The sequence below is a fragment of the Topomyia yanbarensis genome, chromosome 2 (genome assembly GCF_030247195.1).
Source record: "Topomyia yanbarensis strain Yona2022 chromosome 2, ASM3024719v1, whole genome shotgun sequence".
Classification (NCBI taxonomy): Eukaryota; Metazoa; Arthropoda; class Insecta; order Diptera; family Culicidae; genus Topomyia; species Topomyia yanbarensis.
The window spans coordinates 324,965,426-324,975,889 of NC_080671.1; the positions used below are offsets into that span (position 1 = coordinate 324,965,426).

General features: G+C 41.2%; 1 protein-coding gene across 3 annotated transcripts in view; it reads left to right on the plus strand.

Moving 5' to 3' along the window:
* LOC131683797 (GTPase HRas) overlaps positions 1-10,036 on the plus strand; it is a 44,585-nt gene extending 34,549 nt beyond the window's left edge. For all 3 annotated transcript variants that reach the window (XM_058966116.1, XM_058966115.1, XM_058966114.1), the window contains exons 3-5: positions 4,555-4,695; positions 8,546-8,661; positions 8,715-10,036. In XM_058966116.1, coding sequence (XP_058822099.1) covers positions 4,555-4,695; positions 8,546-8,661; positions 8,715-8,891 — 434 coding nt within the window. In that variant the 3' untranslated portion in view covers positions 8,892-10,036. The remainder of the gene's footprint in view (positions 1-4,554; positions 4,696-8,545; positions 8,662-8,714) is intronic.
* Positions 10,037-10,464: the final 428 nt, after the last annotated feature.

Genomic DNA, 10,464 nt, shown 5'->3' on the forward strand with positions numbered 1-10,464 from the left:
AAACGCATATAATTCAGCCATCTGACGATAAATTTTCAAATTATTTGCGCATATCGCTCCGAGATACTTCTAAGAATGGATTCCAATTGCTAAACCCATAGATTTTTGATATCATGGCATTAAAAATTGAAATAATAAACAACCTAGTCAAAATATCGCGCATGTACACACAGAAGATAGCGCTTCCCTAGTCCAGCACGACATATTTGTGTACCTAACGCGCTACGCTTCTATGAATGACGTCATCATCGACTATTTAAACGGACGGATTTCGCCAGAGCAGCTCAGTTGCCTGTTGAACAGCAGGCGAAGCAGATCACTGCGCTGTGTGTTTTCACAGCCAGTGTAGCTGAGTTAGAAGTCCGTTATACTGCCTGTGGAGGTACGCTACCCAGTGAATGCGACTGTGCTTGCCGTTCAAACACTATGCTATTTTTTGTGTTGTGCTCGTTTCCAGCACGCTTTTATGTATAATTATTCGCACACAAAATAGTTTGTACATGCGAGCTCCATTTGCAGACACGGTTAACATAGTGTCGTGGTATTAGTTGTCTCTTTCGCTCTACTCATCATCATCAGCGTTGATTCATTTTGCTTTGTGCGCTTCGAATGCGAGTTTCGCTGTTTCTAAAAATTACGCTGGAGTTCGACTTGTCAAGAGAAATTTTGGTGCCTGCATGTTCGTTTTTTCAAATGTAGGTGGCACTAAATGTTGGTGCCTGAATCAGTTCGTTTTTTCACATGTAGGTGGCGCAAAATTTTAGTGCCTGTATGAGTTCGTTTTTTCACATGTAGGTGGCGCAAAATTTTGGTGCCTAAAACAGTTCCTTTTTTCAAATGTAGGTGGCGCAAAATTTTAGTGCCTGAATTCTTGGTGCCTAACTTCACGCTAGTAAAAGTTTTTTGTTTAACAAATTACATTGCATTGTTAGTATTCGCGCAGATCTGTCGGAACGTCCCATATACTAGTTCCGAAGGAAATGACGGGTTCGATGGCAGGTCAATGATGATGGAGATAACCCAGCTCAATCTCAATTATTGTGACATTGCACAGCAATTGTTGTGGCTGTCAACAACAGAAACAAAGTGCGACGCTGCAATTATTGCACAGCCGTATCGTGTTCCTCCCGATAACGTTAACTAAGTGGTGGATAGAGCAGGGATGGTGACAATCCAAGTGATGGGTGGTTTCCCTGTTCAAGAGGTGGTGGATAGCAAACACTTAGGCTTCGTGATCGCCAGGATTAACGGTGTATTCGTATGTAACTGTTCTGCTCCTCCACGGTAGACACCAGAGTAGTACAATCGGATGCTGGACGCACTAACTGACTCGTTCGTCGAACGAACGTCGGTTGTTATAGGAGGAGATTTAAATGCTTAGGCCGAGAAGTGGGGTAGCAGACTGACTAACGCAAGAGGTTACAGCTTGTTGGAAGCTCCGGTGAAGCTGGATCTAAAGCTGTACAAGGAAGGTTTCGCTAGCACATTCCGTTAAGCGACGGAATTTCGACCATCAGGAGATCCACTGCACCATTGATCGGCGGAATTGCATTGTAAAGCGGAAAGTGAGAATTGGCGAGCGGAAGTGGAAAATAAAGGATTTCGATAAGGACCTTTTTGTGGAAGCAATTTGTGCTGACAGTCTCGCTTCAATTTCGAATGCCGATGAGCTGTCGGAACCATTCGCGAGGGCATGTGACGTAACAGTGTCGAGGATAATGAAACTGAGGAACTGCCGGCGTCCGGGGTAGTGGTGGAATGAAAGGCTCGGCATCCTCCGTGCTGCCTGTATAGAAGCCAGAAGACGCGCTCAGAGAGTAAGACCTGAGACAGTCAGAAAAGAGTGTAAGCTGACATTCTGGGTGGCAAGGGCCACTTTTAAACGCGTGGCACTGCTTAGTAAGTCTACCTGCTATAAGGAGCTGTGCAGAGAAGTGAACGTTAACCATATGGCAACACTTATCGTGTCGTGCTCACCAAGATCAAGGGTCCAACGACGCCAGTAGAAATGTGCGCTGGCCAGCTAAAGATTATCGTGGAGGGTCTTTTTTTCAAAGCGCGACTCGACCGCATTTTCACCTACACCATATGTTGATGCAGACAGTGGAAATACTGGTGACAATCGAGTCTCCAACAGCGAGCTTCTTATAGTGGCGAAAGGTGCCGAAAGGTCCAGACGGTATCCCCAACGTGGCGATAAAGACCGCGATCCTAGTGTTTTCGAACATGTTAAGGATAGTTCTACAAAAATGTCTGACGGAAAGTTATTTCCCGAATGATGATCCAAAAGCTGCTGTTGCCGAAAACAGGCAAGCCACCAGGAGATCCAACTAGATACTCATGGTAAAATTCAGGTAAGGGTCATCCTCAATAGGCTGACGAACTACGATGAAAATGAGAACGGACTATCGTAGAGGCAGTTCGAATTCCGGAAATGGATCTGTGTGGTGGACGTCATCAGCACAGCCATCACGAGCCCGGAGAAAACATCGAAGAAAAGAAAGAGAGAATCACTATTGCACCGTGGTAACGATCAACACGAAGAACGCCTTCAGCTAGGAGGTTATCGCCGCATCTCTGTACAGAATGCGGAGCCCGGAGTATTTGTGCAAGATACTGGTATACGGGATGAACATGAGGCAGAGGTAGATTAGGGTGACGGCGAGAGTGCCTCAGGGCTTCATACTCGGTCCAACACTTTAAAATAGTATTAACAATGCCAGTGCACAGGGGAGTCGAGATCGTCGGCTTTGTCGTGGAAACCTAGATGGCTGACGCCAAGTTACAGCTGGCTCACCACAAGACGGAGACGTAGTGCTGGTCAACAACCGAAAAGAAATCCAGCACGTCGTGATAACCGTCGGCGGACACTCAATTCCATGGATGGGTGTGGTGGTACCTGGGTGTGATAGTAGACGATCAATTAAATATGTGAGAAGGCTGTGAGGACAACAACTCGTCGGAGGCTGTATGCGTCGTCTGCATCACTCTATGTGTGGACGTGGAATGCTACCAGCGGAAGAATACAGGAAATGCAAGGAGACTGGTCAGAGCGGAATCGTTGGCTAAGTGGTAGCAAGAGTGAGACAACGCGGACAAAGGAAGGTGGACCCACCGCCTCACCCCAAATTTGTCGGTGTGGATAGGAAGCATGGCGGGGTGAACTTTTATTTGACGCTGTTTTTGTCCGGGCACGGATGCTACCGGAAGTACCAGCATCGGTTTGCACATGCTTCGTCATCTCTTTGGCCGAAGTATGTGAACGTGCAAAAGGCGCCAGAACACGTGGTTTTTGATTGCCATAGATTCGAAGGGATATGCCCGGTGTAACAGTTGACAGTAACCTCGAAGAGGTGGGCCGCGATGAGCCTATTTAGAATGCGGTCCACAGCGTAGTGTCGAGTATACTCTCCGAGCTGCAGAGAAAGTGCGAAAGGACCAACAACGTTGCGCCTCCAATTGGAAGGCCAGCGTAAAACAGAAAACGGCGTTTAGGATAAATTCCGCTGTCGTAGAATTCCGCCGGAGTAGACTAGATTCACCGCCGGTGACCAGTTAGGTAGTACACGAGGTAGCACCGGGTTCGGGCTTTCGGGGCACCAGCGAACCAGGTGCCAAGCCCCGACCTCGACACCCTAACGGGTAGCTTGTGACGAGGCTAAATCTAACGGCGGAGATTAGAGCGAGTAGATAGCGTCGAATAGCTAGCAGTAAACCGAAAGCTACGCTCCACCCGGAACCGCTGAACAGATCTCAGCACCTATTGGTGCTAAATGGCCAAGGAAAACAAGTATCGGAATAGGGATAAATCAACCACCGAGGAATACATAGTAGAGTGAATTCTAATTTGGATGGGCGCTAATTAACTTACGACACGTTTCATTGTCGGATAATATCCGAGTAGATCTCGAAAAAATGGCTCAAGAAATCGGGTTTCAGTGTTGGGAGAAATTCCTTCGCCGGGGAACTCTCAGTCGGAGAAGGGTGAGTCCACCGCCGGGGACTGGGAAATGAATGACTCGCGGAAACAGGAGCTAAATGACTCACGAAATCAGCAGCTAAACGGTTCACTAAGACGGAAGCTAAATGGCGACGTAATAGATGGAAACGAAAAGCAAGAGAAAAGCTAAAGCAAAAGAGAGGTGCGACAAAAGCACAATGAACCCCCCACGAAGTAATACTTTGATATAGTTCCATGGAGAAGAAGGCTGAAAAAGGTGTAAGGAGTGTTTTAGTGGTTAGGCACGAAAGGGAGTCGTGAGTTTCACACAGTGCCAATGCACTACATGCCAGCCTTTTAAGGTTTTTTAAACATTACTATACAAAACGTTGATAAGTGCAACGGTTTGAATGTAGGTGTGCGTGTCATGCACATTAGTTGCAGAGATTGTCTCGATTGAACACTGAGAAAAAAAATCTATCGAATAATATTTGTTTTAGTGGCCATGCACGTTGCCTTTCGGGGGGTATTACAAGGGGAGGGTAGGTTTAGCATCAACCTGCACCAAACAATATTAATCAAACAATGCTACAATATCTATTCTTTATCATTAGATGGCGAGACTTGCTTACTGGACATTCTGGACACGGCAGGCCAAGAAGAATACTCAGCCATGCGAGATCAGTACATGCGAACCGGCGAAGGCTTCCTACTCGTTTTCGCGGTAAACAGTGCCAAAAGTTTCGAAGATATTGGTAAGAAACCTTGTTCATTAGACGGTACCGTGTGTGTATTATGTTTTGTGCAGTTAGAAAATTTCAAACTTGATTTGCTATATAATGTACAAAATAGGGGTGACTTTTTCCTAAAAGTGCTAAAATCTATTTTAAATTCATCTACCTAACATTGCGTTTAAAATTTGCATTGTCCATTTTACGCTGGTTTTGCCTAACTTTGCGCACGTTTCAAAAAGCGCTAATTAATTTTTTAATGGATGTTGTTAAAGGTTTATGTTAGAGTCAGAATAGTCAAAGTTGAGCAAGGGTGTGAAAAAGGAAACAATGAGAGTAGTATCATATAAGCAAGCTTAAAGTTCTATGCTAATTTCCCCCTAAGGAGAAAAAAATATTAAGCTTAACGTTTCTAAACTATTAACGTGGGATGTGACAAGATGACCACCCCTATATTAAGCATCTAAAATAACATTTTGCCAGAGTAAACATACCTTTAAACAAAGGAATGACCCTATGCATTTTCTGAAATTATCGGTAGCACATTTATTTAGTTTTATTTATTTGTTTTATTTCCGTCGGACCTCAGTGGCCTTGTTAAGATTTTAAAGCTGCTTGGTACAATTCCGTTTACAAAGAATAACATAATGAACACTAATTAAACTAACACAATAAAACAAAATATAAAAACATCATAAATGTTACAGTACTTCAGTGCGGTTGTGGTGCCCATGGATCTTCTGAATAATTCCTACGGAATTCTCGATGCTGTACTCCTCGTGGCCATGTTCCTCGACAGAGAGCTTTTTCCTGCATTGAAGAGTGTAGTTCAATCTATTTCCATAGAGGGCCGCCTCGGGGAGATCCGATTTTTCCAGCATTTGTTGTGCTTTTCTTGCACTTTAATTTGTTTATAAAGTGGTTTGCTCGCTTTTGCCCGTTTGAAAAAGAGCTATTTTCAATAAAAAAAAATGTGAATATTTCCACACATACTAGCGATAGCAAGTTTCCGTCTTCGGCAAAGTAATGCAGTTTTATAGTCCAAACAATGTTTTAGAACATTTATATAATGGAAAAAAATCTAGAAGAACTTATGATGAAAAACCTGTTTTAAGGGGCCTTTTACAAATAATGTCCCATATCTCAAAAAGCTCAAAAGATAGAGAGTTGCAGTCTTCAGGTAAAATGTTTGTAACGAGTTTTACTACACCTTTGCTGAAGTAAGTGTCTATCTGAATTATTGAAGAAAATAAATTTCGCAACTCACTATTAGGGAGATTAATCATCAATCCGATAAGACAGAAAGAAGGGGAGTTCTACTCCAAGAAACTTTCTCAATGACACCATATTGCCAATGCGAACCGTTTTGACGCAATCTAAAAAAACGTCTTTTTTGCTCTTTGGGACCACTGTGCGCCGCTGAGCAGGCCAGTTATACCACGAAGGTTGAACACCAAGCAAGAAACAGCAGCAATGGAAAAACACGAACGCTTACCTCAAAATATGAGGAGCAAGAGCACAATCACTTATGAAGTAACGGTGGCCCAGGAGGATGGGGAGGAACAAGAGGTTTATATTTAGACGATAGGTGTACTAGAAACCACTGCAGTAAAAATCAGAAACCACCATCGTCCAGCAGGCACTGGTGTCTGTTGAAGATTCCTTCTGGATAATAGATATTGTTCCACTTTGTTGATCTGAGTCGATTGCTACATAAGACTAGACCTTCCAGGTCTCGGAATAAAAATCTTCACAGCTTGAGGGTTCGAGGGTGCCTGACACCGCTTGGCCGGTGATATCCATAAAAGAATGGTTCACATGCTGGTTTCAGTTTTTTTTTTTATTTTCGTTTATTGTACAGAGACTTGCCTGTTGACTGGCTGCAATAAGACTAGCCCTTTTTCTCTGGTGTTTCCTTTGCTGGCCGGGGATGAAACGATGCATACTCTTCTTTCGTAATCATACATTACAATAAGAACGTAAAAATTCGAACACCTCCCCCATCCCCGCCCTTGATAAATTTCTACCACCGGCCTGGTTGATACATAGCAAACAGCCAGCTTTTCAGAGGATCGGTAACTTTGAAGGCTGTGAACATTCAGTCCACAATGTTAGAAAATAAAAGTAATAATTTTGGACTGTGTTTCTCCCTCGGCACGATACTGTACCTACCACTTCCGCAAAAGCAGTATTACAGTGATTATATCACATACAAACTCTGGCTACGACTATTTTTTCTTTACTTAAGCTACATTGTGATCAAGTTTAGTACTTAACCTGAAGACCCTTATTACCATTCGAGAAGTGTGTCAAGTGAAATTTAAACAATCAGTGGATACTGGTAAGCTTGAAAAAATTATGGAAATCCCACCAGAAGGTTTGTTAATGTCTTTCGTGACATTTATAATGGAGCTTGATAAATGTCACCTGTTCACAATGTGAATCCTGTCGTGACTGAACCTCGGGGATGGCTAAAAAAAGTATAAAACGATTTTTAGAAGACACCAAAGCTCTTCTAGCGGAAGAAGAAAGCTTTGAAGATGATGGAGAAAACGATTATTAAGAATAAATTTAATTATCTAATTTATAACGAAAATATCGACATTAACCTGAAGACCCTTATTACCCACCAATGCCACGGTCGAAATAATGTACAAAGTGTGAGTTTAGGGCCAAGTTCTCTCTGTAGGTGACCTGGGCTTGGCCGTGGGCCCTGTTTTGGGACTCCTAAACTTAAAGTGTCCCATGCCAGGATTCCCGAATATGAAAAAAATACCCGATTATCATTGGTTGCTCTTCGCGATCATCCTCGCGTACCTCGCCTGCGATCTCCCAAACATGACAACACCCCGGTGATAAAGTGCTCAAATAGTTTGTATGTTCCAATTCAGCTTTCCTGCTTTTAAACAGTAATCTCGATCAATATTTGTGTTTCTGCTTGGTCTTTTTTCATCTTCATTATCTTTGTTGTATAGGTTATTTTTACTCTTTGTTCCCACTTAGAATCAAATTAATACTCACTAACAAAATAAACGCTTCTTAATTTTCTATTTTTCCTCTTCATGCGTCAATACGTCAACTTGATGACTAACCCGAATAATCGATGAGTGCGACTATGATATCAATAGTTCAAATAACTCGCTGCCGCCACCGAACATCGACAGGTTTAGGGATCATGGAGAAGTCATATATAATGATCTCAAATAATTGCTACCGGACAACAAACTGTAAGCATATCTAGTAATTATATAACATTTACTATATTAGCGTTTTTACATCATATCTAATTTGTCCTCACGCATTTCGTTAACATTGACAGAATTGCAGGTGAAATTTCAAAATGAATTGCGCATTGAAATTAGATTAAAATTACAGTGAAGTTTTTTTATTATGCGTAATATCAATGTGTCTCGTAATGCTCAAAGTAATCGTACCGACTACTAATAACATGACCCTACAAAATGAATAAAAAAACTTCTGGTAAAAATTGTGGGGTGTCGGTCTTATCCGTTGGTCCCCTACACGATGTACATAACGGATCCAAATATGATGCTTTACTTTTTACAGGTTGAATATATTTTTTAGGTAAAAGATATCTTTTCGTGTCTCCACTTCTTTCTGTTTGGACGTTTTAGTATGGAGTAATTGCTTTTCTATCTCTGAATTAGCCGTGTGTAAATGATTTTTTTTTTTTTCGAAAGAACGAATTTGCGTGAATAGTGGCAATCTTACACTTAAAATTTTCGGAAAAATGATCTTATATGGTATTAATACTGTAAAAAAGTACGTAAATTTTAAAGCTGCTCAAATCTAGGTGCATACACGGTACAGTTTCTATGAATAGTTGCTAAAAATTTTTAACCCCTTCGAATAGGAACATATAGAGAGCAAATAAAACGCGTGAAAGACGCCGAGGAAGTTCCCATGGTTTTGGTCGGTAACAAATGCGATCTCCAGGCATGGGCTGTTGATATGAATCAGGCGAGAGATGTAAGTTGCGGAAGCGAATTCAAGATCCAAAGCTATAGTTTCTTCTTTTGCAGGTGGCTAAACAATACGGTGTACCGTTTGTCGAAACGTCCGCTAAAACCAGAATGGGAGTAGACGACGCCTTTTACACACTTGTTCGCGAAATCCGCAAGGATAAGGAGAGAGGGAAAAAGAACCGGAAGCATAATAAGCTTGGCTCGACTCGTCGATTTAAATGTCGGCTATTGTAATTGCTTGTTTTTCATGAATGCAAATCGTGTGCTGCCCCTCTCCATTAATTTCTACACAAAGGAACATAAGGGAGTTTGTGATCCCTTTTATGATCGCACAAATCAACATTCAAACTGTGTTGTTACCGTCTCGTTTAATCGATCAGCAAGAAAGAATATAATCATTCAAGGTACCGTAAACCGGGCTGTAGTTGATCAGTGAACATGAATGATAGGTATAAATAACGTACATTGTCGACCAGAAACAAATTCTCTCACAAAAACTACCGTCAAGTCCAACCTAGTGCTATGCAGTCAGAAACAAACCATTTCGGGTTTATCTATCTTCTGATCACAAATTAACTAATGAATATCAACTACATTGGCCTACTACAGCCCGGTTGAGTATGGATATTAACAACTAAACCAGCATTAACCATCATTCTACATTATCTGTCACAAACTTCACGAAAAAGTGTTGCATGTGAATGGACTAAGAAGGCAAAGAAGCAGATCAAAATAAGATAGTAACCGATAGCTTTAGAAAGGTAAAATCCATGATAACCGTTACGCAATGTATTTCTAAGTTATTTTACTCAATGATTATACGTCATTTCTCGGAATACCATTTCCCGGAAAACCTTTCCCCGGAATATACCACATGCTTCGGAAAACCGTTTCACTGTATAGCATTTACGGGAAAGTGAATGTGGTCACAACCACTGCTATACTGCCTATGATCGCAAATCAGTCCCATAAAGATAGGAAATCCTATAAATTATGCGATTATGAATAGTATAAGATTTAGCCATATTTCCAAAGAACTGTTCACGTTCAACAGAAAGCAAAATTCAAGACAAAATCTCATAGAACGTCGCTTCAAAACAAGTTTAAAGAGTATTGGTTGGGGTTTTATGTGTTTCCGGAAAATGGTATTCAAGAAAAAAGTTTTCCGAGGATGGTACTTTCCGCAAAATAGTTCTCCAGGATCAAGTATTCCGGAAAATGACACAAGCTACTCAATGATTATTCGGTATTTTATTCGGTAGTTACAAACAGGATTTTATTTGTTCACAAGTGCATAAGATGTTTTCAAGGAATACATGATTACTATGTGTAGTTCAAGGACGGTTTCCATTTGTGAAATATTAAAACCTACAACCATGGCTCTTAACGACTTATAGAGTACACACTAAGAAAAACCATTGTTACACAAAAGAAGTAGGTATTCCAAGCTCAAATCCATTGTTTACATCTTTTAAATTTTCAAAATGCAATCAAGCAAATTTTTTGACCGAGGGACAAGATTTAAGAAGAGCATTTCAAAAGTGAAAATAAATAGGTACATGTTCATCCATAAACATTAAGTATTTTCAACAGCAACACAACACAATAGTTGCATAGTTCTAGAGCTTTTATTCAAACCGTAATATCTGCAATGAGAGACTCTCTTTGTTTATTTTCTCTTTCGTCACTATAATATTTTTCACCTATTTTACAGTACAGATCGAAAGACGGTAGTTTTGATTATGGATTAATATTAAAGCGACCGAATTAATAACAGAAGAGAAAGTAAACAATCAGAGTCTCTCAT